We start from the raw sequence: 17,984 nt of genomic DNA, 5'->3' as shown, positions 1-17,984 counted from the left end.
TAGCTCAGATCTAATAGAAAAAGCATATCTAACAGTAAAAGCACCCTGAGCTCCTATGCAGTCATTTGTGAAAGCTGTGGTCTTATTTCTTTCTAGTCAAGTTATGAGTCAAAGTTGGTTGAGGATAAAGATGGAGGGGAAGTATTTGCTCTCCTGATTAGCCTATTGCAGTGCCATGACTGTGAAGCTGAGTATATAGACTTTTTACACAAGAGAGTCCATTCCTGTTGGTTGACCTAGGAGAGTGAATAAAGATGCACTGGCCACGTCCTTCCTTTGAGTCACTCAAGAAAATAGCATTTGGATTTCCCTGACAAGAAAAGCTGTTTCTCATATCTGATATAGAAGTCTGATTTGCTGTTGTATGCACATAAATTATATAGTTTCCCTAAAAGTTCTAAATAATGTAAAGTGAAAAAGGTCCACTGTATTTGATTTCTTGATCTGATTCTTGTTTTGTTTGGTTTGTGGCTGGCCTGTAAAGAAGTCTGGATGACCCAGACAGAAATTGCAGAACATTGTCTCTATATATTAAATTGATATTACACCTTTCATCATGAATTGAGGTTCTGTTAGCACTTTTAGGAGTCATTAGTGCTTTGCTGAATTTTCCCACACCTGCACTGTTGGTTCAGTGCATGCTGAAAAGTGGTGTTACTTGGCTCATCATTAAGGATAAATCCCAGCTTCAGACATATAAGAAACCCAGAAGAAGAATTCAACAAATATGGCCAGTATAGTCAGAAACACTTGCTAATCCTTCTGCATTGTTTAACTGTGCAACTGGTCAACTTCATGGAAGAAATAGGTGAGGGAGTACATTGATTAATGAAGAAACTGGATAATGTAAAGTGTGAGGAACATTTAGAGCATTCTATATTTAAGGTCAGTAGAAGGTTTTGGACAAGGAGTGGGAAAAGGAGCAAGTGAGAATAAAGTTTGGTCTCAGTGGAAAATGCTGTGTAGAGCTGTGGGCTTTGGGTACAAAAAAGAGCATTAAAAGTTGATGAGTAATTGAGCTATATGGGATAGATTATCACATGGTGTATTAAGTTCCTTATGTTGATCAACCTCAGGATGTTAGGCATTGGTTAATAGGAGAATAGGGAGAGGGATTTGGGAAGAATGGGGCAGTATGCATAAGAACAGGATGAGATGCTAGATGATGAATTGCTAGAGGCTGTAAAACTATCATGGGGAAATATTGGATGTTCTTCCTGTATTCTCATAAGCCTTCAAGGACATCTACTTTTAACTGTTTTCAGAGACTGGTCTTGTGTACTGGGCCACTATGACTGTTTTTCTGCTTTTATATTAGTTTTCATGGTCTCTGTGAAAGGGAGGAGGTTTGTCCACATGTGGTTATAGCTGGTAAATGAGGCCAGAGAGTAGTGCCAAGCACAGAAGTATGGAAATGGGATAGCCGGAAAGGTAAATCTCTCTGTGGTAACAGGTGATTGGTTAGGCTGCCTTAGGATAAGGGCAGAGAGGAATTAGGAGGTGCTGGGATTAGAAGCTAAGGATAGGAGTCATTACCTTCTCCTCTAGAATCCTTAATCCTATTCTTTAGAGAGCAGGTTTTTCCCAAATACAAATCAGTTTTGTGATCTCCTGAACATAAAGAACATTACTTGCCACCACCCACTGCACACCTCATCCTACTCCATTCACCGCCTTCACCCAGCTAACTTTGCTCTTAGGTTTACTAATGCTTTCTGGCATAGGGATTTCCTTTAGTATTGCAAAATAGAGAACTCTTGATTGAGTGGTACTGCTTGTATTGGCACTGCAACCACAGCCATAAAAATTAGTTTGAAACATCAAGTAACTTCATCAAACAATCTAGCTTTTCCTGAAAAGTGTGTTTGCCTCCAGCAATTTCAGTACATTTTAACAATATGGGAATTTTGGTATTTTGTTAGCAAGATATCTTTTGACTGGAGACCCCTAAGAAGATGAGATATATGCAGAATAATTTCTGAAATATTTCCTCCTCATTTGTGTTTGGCAGTCTGGTATCTGCCTGCTCTACGTACCCATGGGAAGAAAAGATGTTGGGGGCCAGCTGTTTCTAGAAGCTTGCCAGTGGGGTCTGTGTCATATCAGCAGTGTCAGTCATTCACCTTTGAGAATAGGATATAATGTGCACATCCACAGAAATGAGAAGTATTAAAGGAAAATATTATATGCAAAGATACACTTTAGTTTAAAAAGGCTTTGAATCTCTATGTCTTTGTAAAGTTAAGATCCTAAGATGGCCAGCAGAAAACACTGAATTTTTCAGCTCTAAGTTTGTGTGCTACTTATTTGAAGGAGGTGCAGAATTAATTACATTCAGCACAATTGTCTCTGCCTTCAAAGAGGATCTAAGACAGGCTAAGCAGTACTGGAGCCACTAAAATCTCAATAATACTTTTTGATAGCTAGTTATTATTTAATTTTAATTGCATTATATTGCACGGACATAGTTCAATAGAGTACCTAAATATCCCAGTCAAGATCAGGACTGTGATGTTCAAGAGTTTGCAGACAGAGGCCAACATGTGTTTTCTACCATGTTATGGGAAACTGTTTCCACCCAAGAGTTAGCTAAGAGTTTAATCCTGCAATTAGTATGCTCTCTGCCCAGAAACTATCACTTGCAGCACAGCAAGACAGATGTATTTTGGATTAGAGAGAAATCTTTCCCACAGAGTAATGTACAATTTATCAGATATAACCTGGGACATTGGTTCGTACTTCTCTGAAGCATCTCTGGGAGACAGAATATCAAAAATTGTTATTTGCATTTCATTCCAATCCGAAGTGGAGCCCATTCTCTCAGTCACTGTATAAACAAATAGTAAGCAGTGACTGGAGTTCCTAACATTTCATAATCTAAATAGACAAGTCTAACACAACTGGACAGGAAATGCAAAGATATGGCAATGGAACATGATTTGCCTGTGATCACAGAGTTGATTGGTTAAAATCCAGTTGTTTGAATTCCCAGCTCCACAGTCTGTACTGTGGTTGACCTTACTATTCGATGATAATTAGTTTTCTTCTGATGAGTTTCATATATTTTCATCATCTTCCTTTGTATTTGGTGATGTTCCTGTATCAAAACTGCTCTACAGAGGATAAGCCCTGGGAGGAGCAGGAAGCTAGTTGTACCACTTATGTGGAAAAGAACAAAACTGTAACAGATCTGTAATTTATAATCAAGGTGGATTTAAACCTTTGTATCTCATAGCAAGCAGTTTCTCCTACTGGAATGTAATGCATATATAGTATATATGTTTAAAAACTGTACCATCAAGGATTACTTTAAACAAAAATAGCATCTGGCTTTGAAATTAATGAATATAATCTGTAACAGGTACATATATAAAGCATGAGGTAATTCCTGGCATTCTTCTGTTGATATAGTATATGAAAGTTGGGAAGAAAACACTATAATCCAAGAAAGCTACACAAATTATTTGATTTTATGATTTTTTTCCCTGCAAGTAGATTAACAAGCATTACAAACATGCCCTACACCTGTAAGATCTAGTTATATGGCAGGTAACTAGGGAATTACTCTGGTTTAAAATGAAATCTGCACATTGAATCAGTCTGAGAACAGCTGGCTTAGAAATCAGCCTGAGAATCAGAATAATCTATGAAAGGTATTTGTGTTAGTATTAAACATTTTTGCATGCTCAGTGCAGAAGATAGTCTTTGAGCTTTGTGGATTAGGAAGTGGCTGGTATGGCTTTCTGAAACTGCCTTGTTAAGAATGGAAAGCTCAGTTAAAATTAAGTTATGAGAAACCTATGTGAGCCCTTGTGGTTTACTGCTGAGCAATGCAAATTCACATTTTAAAAGGCAGAGTTTTCAGTCAAATTCGTTCTGATAAGGTTCTGGTGATTTCTGCAGCATGTGATTTTTTCTTGGGCAAGAGCTGTATACTTATATGTATCTGATAAGCAATAGAAAGGCAAATGAAAGAAGAAACTATTCTTCAATAGTAAAATACAAATACAGTTGGAGAGAAGGTCTTTCTGGATACAAGGAATCCATTCCTTATACTGGAATTGTAATCTGATTATGACACTGATGATTAGACTTTGTTAAATTGTTCTGTACTCAGAAGCAATCTACCAGCACCATGGCAGAGCAGGCCTTCCTTACTTCAGAATCTCTAGTTCCAATGTTATTATGTGAATCCCATTTTTTTCAACACAGTTACCTTTAATCCACATTTTTGTATATGCTATTGCAACCTGAGTACAGATGCTTTTTCCTTGAATTTTCCTTAGATTAGCCCTGTAAAAAATAATTTACATTATCTCAAAAAATTGAAATTCTAAGAGAAAATTGACTAAAGGAAAATCAACCAAAAACCTAAAATTAAATGGAAACAAGACGTGTTAGTATGGAACAAATGTGCCCACACACAGACTTGCTCAAAATAATTGTATGAACTAAACCCGTTATTTTGGTTCAGGTTGATTTTGTTGTTGTTGTTGTTGTTGTTTTTGTTGTTGTTCTTTTTGTTTCTCGGTTTGCTGGGCTTTTGGGTATTTTCTGGTGGTTTTTTTTGTTTATTTGGTTTTTTTTTTGTTTTTTGGGTTTTTTTGGTTGGTTGGTTGGTTGTTTATTTTTTTTTTTTTTTTTGTGAGTCTTGAGTGTGTGTGTGTGCAGAAAAGCTCTAGGACTTCTGGCAATTAAAATATAATTTTAATTAAATATTTAATAGAATCCCATGGTGCAAATATTTACCAGTCCAGGGCTCTTTCAAATTGCCAGTGCAGTGTAAAGGAGACAAAGCATTGCTGAAAATTAAGTCAGAGATAGCAAGACCAGAAGCAGCAAGGCCTTTCATATTTTATATGGATTTTTAGGAGACAGCACTTGCCAATCTTAAAAGGTAAAATAAGAAGAGTGGTTGAAGGGTATGCAGTGAAAAAACAGATTGCTGAAAGAAGAAAAAATACATTAAATGAAAATCCACAAAAACAAATGGCAAAGGATAAAAGGTGAGGGGCTGTGTAGGAGGGAGGTGCAACTGATGATCCCAGACGTTTGGGGATGGAAAAATTCCATTAACACTAAGCACCTGCTGCTTAAGATTTGGGATTCAAAATTACAAACCATGTCAGTAAAAGCATTTTGTTTTGCAGTTTAAAGGGCAACTGAAGGAAACAGTCAAAGTATTAAGAGGAGGAAAAAAGAGAAAATGGGGAAATATTTTATGAAACTGATCTGTGCACATTTAAGGTGGGATGTTGTTTAGGCATAGCTGGTTTCAATTTTTTAATTTTTATTCTCCAGCTTTTCAGTTGTCTTCTTGAGCAAAAAGAGACTTTATTTCAATTTAGTTTAGTAAGGAGGTAGACAACCATTCTTTGGATGGATTCCTAACCTCGTGCTTCATTCCTCTTCATGGGTGTGTCTGACTTAAATTTCTGGTTGTTAATCCTACTCTAGTCTTTGCGGGGGAGGAGAGCTGATTTCTGACTCTTTTGCCCACTGTGGGGTAGAACACAAATCTGAAATCATTCTGATGGAGTAAAGGCTGGCAAATGTTAGAAACCACAAGAGCTGTGATAGAGAGCCAGCCTATACTTAAGTGACATTCACACGCTCACACTGGCACGCCCGCAGAGCCAAAAACCGTACTGAAGGCTGCTTGGTTTGACATGGCTGTTTCTCCTGCCCATACTGCTTTGATATTTGCAAGAAGATGAGCTGAATATCACATGTCAGGGATTGGCAGCAGGCAATGGAAAGCAAGAAAAACTGTTCCCAGCCCTCCACATTGAGACAGAATTGATCAAGTTGCCTTTCAAATCAATGGAAAAACCCAGCCTAATCTGCAGTGTGCTCTCTCTCTAACCCCATTTACAGACTCTGATTTAAGCACACTGCTTCCCTTAAAAGAATTTAAGATTAACCTGATGATTTCTTTTAAATATGAAATTGGAAAGAAAAAGAAATGGCTGAAAGGAGTTACATGTCTAGAATTTTACTCTCCTCTGCTCAAGGAAGGATATTCTCTCTTCTTGTCTACTTTGAATACCAGATGTCTCTGCACAGTCAAATTGAGGCATCCTGAAAGGGAAAGGTTTTCAAATGACCTCAGCTTTCACTGGAAACTGGGCCCCTTTAAAGACGTCTCGAGTGTGACACTCAAAGAATCATCCCAGATTGCACAGAGCTTTCCAAAACTCAGCCAGCATTTTTAGTGGCCTATGCCTCAAGGAGTCTGGGCACCTTACCCAAAAAGAGCTAAAAATGTAATTTGCAGTTCTTCAAGTAATCCAAAACAAAGTATCAAATCCCTTCCCGTCTTCCTTTGCCAGGGAAAGTCCCAGTGTGCTAGAACTGGCCTCATTCTGCTACACAGGGGACTGCAGAATTAAATGGAGGGTGGAGTGGGAGAGCTTTTGGAAGAATGATCAGGCTGTGCACAGTGCTCAGCCCTACTTAATCACAGATACCTTGCTTGAAAATTGAGTTCCAAATATTTCCATGGTGCTCAAACATAGAGTTACCTGGCTCTCGTCTGTGCTGAAGAATTTCAACCAACAGACTTTCCTTGGCTGTGCTGTGACTGATGGCTTTTCCCATTGTTTTAATACTCACTCTGTAGATACTTATTCTGTGTGGGTCACTAACCAGGCAAGAAAGTATCAACTTTTCAACAAGCTGAATTTTCCAAATGTGGAGGTTTATATGCCTGTATATTGTGGCTGCAGAGGAACAACCTGAAGACATACAGAATAAAGGAGGGTAGCAATATCACTACAGCACATGACAGACACATGATTTGACTAACTGATTGATCTAACTGAAAGTCTAATCTTTTCCTTTTAAAAATAATATACTCCTTCTGAGAGTTAAGCCTTTGGCTAAAACAAGGGATTGTTGAGGAAAAAATAATCAATGTAAAAGTCTTAAAATGACTGAAAGCAGTTCTGCTACAGGTGGACTGAGGAAGGCTTTCATTTCTCAGTTTCTTTCTCTTGATGGGCTAAGATGGATGTCGTGAGACACTAATCATCATATATAACTGAATAAGTAACCTGTACTAATATAGTGGGTTGTGGTGAGGTTAGGGAACTTAAGTAAAGCAATTTGGTAGACTTCTCCTGCCACAAAACATTTGCCACCCAGTTCACTTTCTATTCTAGCTGCCAAGCACTGCTCTCAAAGGAGATGTTACAGTGGGGCCTAATAGAATCAGACAGGAATGCCAGAATAGAGCTGTGCAACAAACCCCTCTGGTTTTGAAAAGAGACTTAAAGAAACATGATGGGAGTCATCAAAAATAATCAATTTAACATGAATTCCCATTATAAGGTGTACTGAAAAGAGCTGGTCTGCTCTTTAGGGGCATAAAAAAGGGACACAGAAACTTATTTATCTTCTGCAAAACAATCTGTGCTGTGTTCTGATGTCCAGGCTTACAGAAGGGCACAGAAATAACTAGAGAAATACTTAAAGGACAGGCCACAGAAAAGTGTTCCCCAGGAACTGGAATATCAAGCTTGTGAACCTTTTCAGGGCATTTGGGAACAAGAAATGGATTTTCAAAAGTTGCTTAGGAGAGCTTTTTGAGTATTCTTTTGATTTGGTTTTAATGGAAGGCCCAAATGTTTTTAATTTTTAGTTATGTTCACCAGTTGTTTGGAGAAAGCTTAAAGCCTCCTATCCTGAAAAAGTGCCCCTTGAGTAAGCAAGACAAATTATACCCAGACTTTGGATTAGGCTGTGCATGTCCTTCAGTGTGCATTGTCTTGCATCCCTGAATTATCAGCTTCATGTATCTGGGCTTCAGCTGGTTGCTAAAGAGTAAGGAAAAGCTCATCTGCAAGGAAGAGCTAATCTGCTCCCACTCTGATGATGCACAGCTGGCCAAGAGGATTACTTTTTGGGTCTCTGAAGAGCCAAAGAATCTAGCTTATGGCTGGAGACAGGACACAGGAAAGGACAAATTGGTGTACTGAGGAGATACAGACACTTTCTGGGTTGGCTGGCGTGTCTTATTCCAACAACAGGCTCACACTAACCACAAGGCATGGGACTCAGTTTTCACCAGGCTCAGCAGGAGAGCCTCCAGGAGCTGCTTGCCTTCCTTTTCAGATGGGGGCATGATTCACCTTCCAGATCATGTGAGTGTGTTGCAACTAGCAATGCTGTGTCCTTACAAGAGGCTCATTTCAGGTGGCATTTTGATTTTTGTTGTTCCATGCATGTGAGCATACTTCTCTCTGGTTACTCTACATACAATAGTTAAGGCCTTTGGGCTTACAATAAAGATACAACATGAATCTATATGTGGCTTGACCTTCTAAGTATCACAGGAGATTCAGATAGGCAATTTTAACCCCAGCCCTATTGCATGGAAACAGTTTTGCTTATAAGCATATGTTTTTTTGCTCAGAAATAACCATTGTGATCATATTATGATCTGACCTCCTATGTAGTACAAGTTCAGCTTCACTCTGTAATTTCTGCATTAGATACACAATCTGTGGTTAACCAGCATCCTGTGGTGGGATTATGTATTGTGTTTAGTATTGATTAGGTTATGACTTGAGACAAATTATGTTTTTAGCTTGAATTTGCAGTAGTTTAGGCTTGTGCCTGCAGGATTTTCCTCTTAGGGTTTTGCAGGAGTTCTCCCAGCAATTCATCTTTGCCAGGTAGTTCTTCAGCTCCTTCCTGCAAGAACAATTAAAAACCCCTAGAACACACCTTCCACATTACCATAGAAAAGATACTCAGAAGAAATTCTGCAACTAAACATAATTTTTCTTCAAACTTATATCCTTGATAAGCTCTGTGTGTAATCTTTATTATGGCCTGAACTGTCCTCACATCCTTTAAGCCTTGTCTCCCCAGGGGAGTGCAGTATGGGCTAGATGAATCTGACAGCTCTGTCTGAACTTACTGGTAAGCCATTTGCAACCAAACAGTATATAACAGCTGCATTCTTTGAGGGCTTTTTGAGTGTCATCAGGGCAGTAATTTGGGCACCTGTCCTTCAGCAGTTGCCATTTTTCTCAACACTGTTAACTTTATTTACCTTGTGATTTCTATACTTTTGTCAAGATTGACAGATTCAGAAGTTACTGTGTGTGGTGGGGACAAGACACACAAACAGATGATTAGAAAGACAGCACAGACACATAAACTTGTTTCCTTAGGAAATGGAGCTTCAGACTATTTCCTAGGGAATTTATGGTTCTTTAAAATTGCTACGTCTGGGTATTCTTACTGGTCATCTTCCTTCCTGTCTTTCTTCAAATCTTCTCTTGAGGTCTTTGGGGCTTTTAGGAAGGAGTGGAACCATGTGAGTCTATACAAAAATCTGGGCCAAATTTTCAGCATTGAGAGGTGATACACATGGGAAGAAATAGACACCACCAATATGAAACTATTTTAAAAACTTTTGGGTGCCAAGAGTCCTATGGCAAAATCGCATTACTCGGATAGCACAATTATGTGGGATTACTCTCAAATATTCAACCAGAGTGACTGATAAATTATTTTCTTTACTCCAGCAGTCATGCAATATTAATTAAGTACAGTTAGTATTGTGACTCTTTGAAAATGTAAAGAGTTATATAATTTTTGAGTGGTATTTACACTGATTATATCCAGGATGTTGGTTGATAGGAAATACATAAAATGCCTTTTAATGCATTTCTTTACATGCAGCTTCAGGTGAGAAAGTACTTATATAAATGTACTTGGCAAAGGATTTTCAGAATTGCCTAGGGGATGCTTTGAATGCCGAAGAGTTGCTTTAAAAGTCATCTCATTTTTAAACACCCATCATGTCTATCGCAGATAATTTGCACTCTGCCTGTCAAGTCATTCTTCTCACAGTGCTTCTGTTTTAAAATTCTTGACTTGTGTGCAGTTGGACTGTCTTCATGCCTCTTCCACAGAAGTCAGAATTGTCCAAATGAGAAAAAGTGGCTGGTAGATATTTCTAGTATTGACTCTATTTACTGCCCTATCAATTTTACTGTTTAGTGTTTACTGATGATTTATATGTGTTTTTCTATGACACCTAGAACAAGGTTTACTTCTTTTATTACCATTTGTAAATTTGTCCATCCTCTCCAGTCTCAGTTACTGATTCCTACTAATCCTGCCAAAGTTTTCCACCCTCTCAGCTGTACTGGATGCCAAGTGAACACTTTGTGTGACTGTGCTCTAAGTGGGGGAGGAAGTGGAAGCAGCAGTAAGGAAGGAGGAGCAAGAATTAGAATATTATTTCCTTAATTACTTTTTTCCCAATCTATTATGAGTTGTTTTTAAAACATAGATCGCCTGCTCTAATGTAATGCAGAAAGAAAATATTTTTCCCAGCAATTAAATAGATTCCCAAAAAGTCTCCCAAGCTCTAAGCTTTCAGATCTGTGGTAAGAAAAAGAAAAACATGAGAATTTTCCAGTTAAGATGGAGCAGGTCATCAATTCTGGAGATTACTTTGAAGCCCGTATACACTACTCATACTAGCAAATGCTTTATAATGACCCTTTTTGTCTTGTGTACTTTTCTGCTTTGAGTTTCATCAAGGGGAAGAAGTCTGGTGTAAAGTGGTGTAGCCAAGCTGTGCTGGGCTGTGTGCTTGGGCACACCATCTACTCAGCTGGGAATACCAGATTGACAGAAGTCATGGCAGGGACCAGTGGTAAGCAACCACACATTCAAAATGCAGTGGGCTGGTCTACTCCTGTTATCATATCCCTGCACACATAATTTCCAACACCCACATATCCTTCCTAGTAGCCATGAAGCCACTCTCATTGACTTATTTTGTATTGCATTCCTTTCCATTGCCTTAAAAGTCCTCTTTCCTGCTGATCTCCTTCAGGCCAGTTTCATAACCAGCTGATTGCATGCTCCAAACACTTGACCTGTAGCATATAAGGGATCTGCGTGCAAATATGTTGGCTCTGGGCCATCATTCTTAACTGTTGGTGATGTTTTATTGGAATTGCAAAACTGTTGTGTAGCAACACCATGTTATTGAAAGAGGCATACATGTTTGGTTTGTGTGGTGGCTTGACCCTGGCTGCCCACCAAAGCTGCTCTAGCACTCACCTCCTCTGCTGGTCAGGGGAAGGGGTTGAGGTAAGGACACAGAAAAATCAGTGTCATGAGCAAAACAAGCTCACCTTCTTCCTGGCCTTAACTTTACTCTCAGTTCTCTCCCTTCTCTCTCACAGTGGTACAGGGGGGTAGGGAATGGGGGGTTGTGAATAGTTCATCACAAATTTCTGCTGTTCCTTCCTCCTAGTGGGAGGACTCACACTCTTCTCTGCTCCTGTTCTTAAATACTCTTAAATATTCTTAAATACCCAGAGCTGCTACCACCTGTGACTGGCCTGGCCTTGTTCAGCAGTAAGTCTGTCTTGTAGCTGGCTATCATTTACTTCATCAGATATAGGGAAAATTTCTGGCAGCTGTCAGAAGCTGCCCTTGTAGCCAAAACCTTGCAATGCAAACAAATACTGTTTGTTTTCATGTGATTCCTACATGTGTATAAAATGCACTATGCTTGGGTAGAACTAACTAACAAGTGGTGCTGTGTTTCTCATTGCTGTTTTTTTGCAAAGGTAGATGATATGTTTCAAACAGAATGTATACACATCCATTAGCTCAAATTTTTCCTTTTTTTCCCTTGTCCCACTTGAATAATAACAAATAATCATGACTTTTCTCCTGAGCTTGGCTGTCCTGAGGCCTGATTTTGTCTACATAGTTTGAGAGTTAGATTGCTTCAATATGTTCTAACCTGTGTGGTAGAAAATCTGTTATCCGGTGACTGCTGTACAATGCTGCAGGACTGCTATTTTTCAGGGAAAAGCAAAGATTATTACCTTTATCCACTTTTATATACTATGCTTTGCACATTTAATACTGTTCAAATCCAACTTTAATTTCTGCCACTTGTAGAGTGAAACTGACTTTTCTTCCACAGCTCCAAATCTCAGCAATACCCATAGATATGTTTCAAAGGCTGCTGTGCATTTCACCTGTTTGAGGTGAATGTTCAAAGGCACCTCATTCTTGCAGGTTCCTCCTGGACCTGTTTCAGTAGTTTAATCTCATTTTTCACTTTTGCTTCAATGTGTTTGGTGTGTCTTCAACTAGTAGCTCGATGTGATGCTTAGCAGTGCCATAGTGGATAGGTCCCAAAGAAAAGGAATTTATTATGATGAGGCTCAGTTCAAGTATTCAAGATATCTTGATAAAATTGTCATTGTGGTTGCAACTGATAAAAATTTTGATTTATTGTCACACTATTAATTCTTGTAAGTTACGTGGTATGCACAGCATGTATTTTAGCAATGTGTCAAAATCAAAATGATAATAGTAATAATAAAATATTATCTTAGAATTTAAATGTGGTGAAAGAGCTCTTTGCTTTACTGGCAGTGATGATCATAGCAAAAAGATAAACAGTCTCCTTTTAATTTAACAAGACAAAGGTAAATTACAGCTGCCACTCATTCTTTCGCTGCTTTTTCCAGGTGGCAATAAATGCCCCCTTAAGTCCATGCCTGAACTGGGTATAGTGTCTTTGTGACAGTGAGGATGCACAGGCGACCACCACCTTACACCCTGTTACCCGTCACCCTGCTTCTACCCCAGCAGAGACCTGTTTTCATCTGCAAGGCTCCTGTAACTCACCCACATGCAAATGCTTTTGACCTTAATTAAAGCAGTTCACCTCTCTCTGCCTCTAGGGATGGTTTCCTCATAAGGCAGTTGTGTTTAATTAGCATTTGCATAGCATTCTGCTGGTTGCTTTCCTGGAGCGTTGTTCAGTAGGAGCGTGGGATTGCTGAAGCCTGACTGGCAAGCTTTGCACCCTCCTAATTGACACAGAAGCCAAGTAGAAGTTACACAAGGAAAGAACAGAGAATCGTTAATGATGGATCATTAGCAAGTAGCTCCTTTGAATGAATGTAGATAACTTTATAACTCTATCAAAGTGAAAAGTAGCGTGATGAATTATGCATCAAACAATAAAAGCTCAAGGAAGACACTGGTTTTATAATTGCTGTGCAATTTTCTAGCATGCTCTAGTTTGTAAGATTAATTTTCTTTGGGAAGCATGAAGCATTCTGTGTGTTGCACACAATGTCAGTTTTGGTTTTCTTTCTTTAGAGATTTTATTCTGCATATTTCAGTATCACTGCAAAAACTCCCAGAGTTTGAGATCCACAATTTTAGGATAGCAAAAATTTGCACAAGCAAATGAAAAGTCTGCAGCTACTAAATCTTTGAGGGTTTGCTTATTTCTCGGTGTGAAGAGTTCCCAGATATACACACCTGAAATAAGATTGCATTGTATCTTTTCTTTTTAATAGAAATTGCATAATAGTTCTGTGGCTATGTTGAATTTCTAGACTAATAAATCTCTAAAGGGCATGTTTACTTTGAAATTATCGTGACAAGCTTTTCAGTTGGCACAGAGATCATTCCTGTGGCTTGCACTAGTGCCAGTTCTGCCCTCTTAGGACTCCTACTCACTCCTAAGAAGAGGAATTAATACAAATATTGCTCAGTGATGTCATATTTCCCTTTAAAATGTACTCATCTCTCACTGAAGGTTTTCTCTGAAAATTGAACTCAGTATGTCTGAAGTGAATAGAATCTGAGGAACAAGTTAATAGAAAACTTATCCCTGATGTGAGCTGTTTCCTAGCTTTCATATTATAGTGGGTGAAAGGGTCTGTGAGAGATCTAATCCATCAGCAAGCCCCAGGGATCAGCTGTGGGATCAACTATTCTAGAATAAATCTCCTTTCTAAAGACCAGATTGATACAAACTCCACAGCATCCTCCCATGGCTGGTTTCAACATTTTGCTACCCCTACTATTATAAAAGTTTATTTTTTGTTTCCTAAAGTTTCCTTTGTTGCAATTTAAGTCAAATATTTCTCATTATGGACATGAAAAAGGATTTATTTCCTTTTTCCAGGAAGTTTGCATGGTTTTAGGGAGGTGGTTAGCATTTATTTTAGTGGTAGTGGTGGGATTTTTCTACATTTTTTGAAAACAGTTTTGAAGTTGTTTTTCTCTAACCTTTTTGTCCATGATCCCACTGGGTTCAATCTGCCATTTTTCCTGTAAAAATTTCAGTTGCTTTCTTGTGGAAGTTCTCAGGTGTTCCAGATGGCTGTGCAGTGGGGGCCCCACAACAGACACTGCTCCAGCTGTGACTTGCCAGCTCTAACTAGTGCAAAAAGATTATTTATGTGTCCTGCAGGCATCTCTCTTGTTTGTACACCCCTGTATGATGCTTGCCTTTTTTTGCAACAGCATGATGTTGTTGACTCATCTTCACTTCATGATCTAGAATAACCCCTAACTATTCCTACTTGCCTGTTTGTCCCCTGCCCTGCATTTATGTAATGAAACATAATTCCTTCCCCTTGACAGTACTGAATTCCACCCATTTTTATAAGACCATTTCTCTGATGTAGCCAGGTCATTGTGAAGTGTGCTTCACTGGAAGTTTTAGCTTTTGAAGTCCTCAGAAAGCTGAGCAGGTAAGATCTGTGTTCCATCAGCCATCCAAGTAAAAATAAACTGATAAGTGTTTCGTGCTGAACAGATTCCTCTGGAGTTCACTTAAGATGTTCTCTTTTAGAAGATCCCAAGGAGCAATTCTCTGAATATGATTTCCCTCTCAGTATTGCACCTGGCTTTGGGTTTATCTAGACTTTTTTTCTTTAGTCAGTTCATGGAAAAAAGGCAGAGAATTTTCTTTCTGAAAGTCAAATCTTGATTTGGTGTCCTACTGTTGAAGGGTATGCTGGTCTTGTCCAGGGTAGAGACAATTTTCTTTGCAGTGGCTGGTATGGGAATGTATTTCAGATTTGTGATGAGCATAGGGTTGATAATATGAAGTTTTTTTAATTTAATTGTTGACCAGGGCTTTTCTGCTTCTCATATTGCCACACTGGTAAGACTGAAGGCACATGGGAGATTGAGAGGAGACAACCAGGACAGGTGACTGCAACTGACCAAAGGGACATTCCAGATTGTATGACATCAAGCTCAGTATATAAAATGGGGTAAAGAAGGATAAAGGGAGGAACTTTTGGAGTGTCTTCCCAAGTCACTCTTACATGGCCCTGTTCCCCTGGAGGTGGCTGAACACCTGCCTGCCCATGGGAAGTAGAGAATTCCTGTTTTTTGTGTGCAATGCTTTTGTTTTCCCTGTTAAACCGTCTTTATCTCAACCTGTGAGTTTTCTACCTTTACCTGGTGAGGGAGTGAGCAAGTGGCTGTGTGGGGCTTGGCTGCTGGCTGGAGTTACACCATGGCAGAGGGTCATCTCACCTGACTTGGTGTCTGGGTGGTAAAGCTCTCCATCTAGGGCACCTGTCTACCCTTTCCTTTATGGAGAAACACAGATGATCACAATTCACCAGGCCAGGTTTACTCACTTACCAGAGTCTTAGAAGACATCATGTGTATTTTCATCTGTGTCTCCAAAAGGTGTCTAAGGAATTAAACTTTTTTATCTATTGATATCTAAATTTAGATGGGATATATCTCACCTCCAGCCCCTTTTCTGGTAGAAAGACAGAAGATCACATACACTATTTGTTCTTAAGAGGTATATGCAGTCTCATCTGCTCATCTGCTGAATAGTTTCATTGTGACTATTTTTTCTAGTATTGAATGGAACTTGAAGTTAAATTATCTGGTCTGCAATTCCCCAATTCTAACTCCTTTCCCTTTTAAACTCAGAAAGCATGCATAGAATCCTGGAATCATCTGGGTTGGTAAAGACCTTTAAGATCATCAAGTCCAATCATTTCTTCTCCCAGGACCATACTTGTCACAAATGTATAAAATCAGCTTGAAAAAAAAATGTTTCCTAGGTGCCTTTTTTCTTATTTTGTCCTTCCTGAAGGTGGATACTTTACTGTATTAAACATTTGATTACAGTTCATGAAGACTGGCAAAAAATAATAAAATTACATGTTTTGGCATCTGGACTGACCTTTGTCAGCATCTCTCCTCAAATAAGTAGGAGCTTCATGTAATAAATTTACCAATTCATGCTGTGGTTCACTTCCCTTGCTGCCCAATATTCTATTTCTATATATTCTATATATAAGACGAACACTGTTATGGATTTTGAAATGCTCTTTGTATTTCTTTGCATTTCAAAGTAAAACTGTAGGTTTATAGAAAAAGATATAATGAAATATAACCTTTTTTTGTAAATTCCTTAAATGATGTAATAAAAGCCATTACTATTAGTAGAGGAATGCTTTTGCCAATAGCATCAAAGTTTTTTCAGTTTTGTATTTAAAGAATTGTTTTCAATTAGCTGTTAAGGAAACTATTTTCCTCTCTTTCTCTATGAGGCAGGTAATCTTTCTGTGCATGTGCTGAGTGCATACCTCACTTCTGATCCCAGTGTAAGTTTGTGGTTCATTCTCCTCTCTGAGTCTGGTAATACAGAGCATCGCTGAAACATGAGATCTGACTACCTGCAATAGAAGAAGACACAGAAGTTTTCATATCATTGCCAGCTTCCAGATTTTCACTTTTGAAATTATTTTCCTGCCAGAGCAAATAAATCGTTGTTGATTTTCTTATGGCTACTGCTACTTGTATTTCTGGTTAAAAATGTAAACCAAGCTGGGGAGCACCATGTCTATACATGCTGTCAGCTCTGTGTTCCTGCAGGATAATGGAGCACACTGCAGAGGTACTTGAGCCGTACTGGAGATGGTGCTACATTGTCCATGCACTACTCTGACATGAGTAAAATGTGTTAACATAACATTTCATTGTGTCCTTGTGCTGCCTGGTGTAGAAATGTGGGGATTTATGTATTGCATCCAGTGTGGGCTGGCCACTGCTGTTCAGGTAGAGGAGAGTGGAAGACCAGTGACGTAATATGACTCAAAGCACCCTGATATACAGATCACTGGAAAAAATGGAAGGACTTTCTTAATGTTGGGTGGCTATCCAGCAATTCTGCATTTGAGTGAACTATTCTAAACTGGCTTATTGGTATATTATTGCAAACTGGAATCAATTTTTAGTCTGTATTTTCAGAACATAACATTTCTATGATAAGGACTACAATTAGAACTGGTGTGAAAATGAGATACTTTCCTGTAAACTAACATGGACAATTCAATATAAGTATGGGTAGTAACTCTGGAAAATAATTTCCCTCCTATCTGGGTTTTTTTTTTTTTTTTCAGGACCAGGTGTCAGATACAGTGAATTTGCTGTGTCACATCCAAAGCCACCTCCACTTGTTGGACAGCACACAGTGGAGATACTGAAGAACATGCTGGGCTATGAGAATGATGCTATAGAAGAGCTGCTTCGCACTGGTGCTGTGGCTCAGCATGAGGTCAGATAAGGAACATTAGCTACATTCCTTCACACTGAGCTCACATTACTTTGTCCTCTCTTTGCTCCCTTCAGTTTCCCTAATGGGACTCAAAGAGAAGACATAATTTAATTCCTAATTTTCTTCCACGTGTGTTTGTATGATTTTAACACTGATGTATCAAATAAACAATCTCATGCTGTCTGAGTGAAAGATTTTCTTGGGGGGGTTGGGAATAAATGTAATTATACAGTCCTTTGTGACTACTTATCTGTACTTCACATGGAAAATGGAGTCTTTATCATAATTACAGTAATTGCCTAAATATTTGTCCCCAGAAAGACATGATGTTAGTGAAAAGATGCAGAACCTTTAAAATCTGTAGTCTCTTCACTCACAGAAAGCTGTTTTGTATTTTAATAGAAAGTAATGTTTGCAAATTGGTAGTTGATCTGATTGATTTTGAACAAAATTATTCATCCTGAAAATTTTGTTCATCTCTATTTTAGATCAAGAGTAGAGTACCCATTACAAAATTTACCTATATTTCCTGGAATTCCAAATTGCTAATATGTCTTTTTATTACATTTCGTAGTCATGACAAACT

General features: G+C 38.6%; 1 protein-coding gene across 3 annotated transcripts in view; it reads left to right on the top strand.

Annotated features, from left to right (window-relative positions):
• The window catches only part of SUGCT (succinyl-CoA:glutarate-CoA transferase), a 311,627-nt gene extending 294,048 nt beyond the window's left edge, over positions 1-17,579 (top strand). For 2 of the 3 annotated variants that reach the window (XM_079301962.1, XM_079301965.1), the window contains one exon: positions 17,244-17,579. In XM_079301962.1, the coding sequence (XP_079158088.1) occupies positions 17,244-17,327 (84 nt within the window). In that variant the 3' untranslated portion in view covers positions 17,328-17,579. The remainder of the gene's footprint in view (positions 1-17,243) is intronic. The other variant, XM_079301960.1, reaches the window with a different exon arrangement.
• The last annotated feature ends 405 nt before the right edge of the window (positions 17,580-17,984 follow it).

Source organism: Erithacus rubecula, assembly GCF_903797595.1.
Source record: "Erithacus rubecula genome assembly, chromosome: 3".
Classification (NCBI taxonomy): Eukaryota; Metazoa; Chordata; class Aves; order Passeriformes; family Muscicapidae; genus Erithacus; species Erithacus rubecula.
The sequence above is the reverse complement of the archived record's forward strand: the minus strand, read 5'-3'. Positions and strand labels throughout refer to the sequence as shown.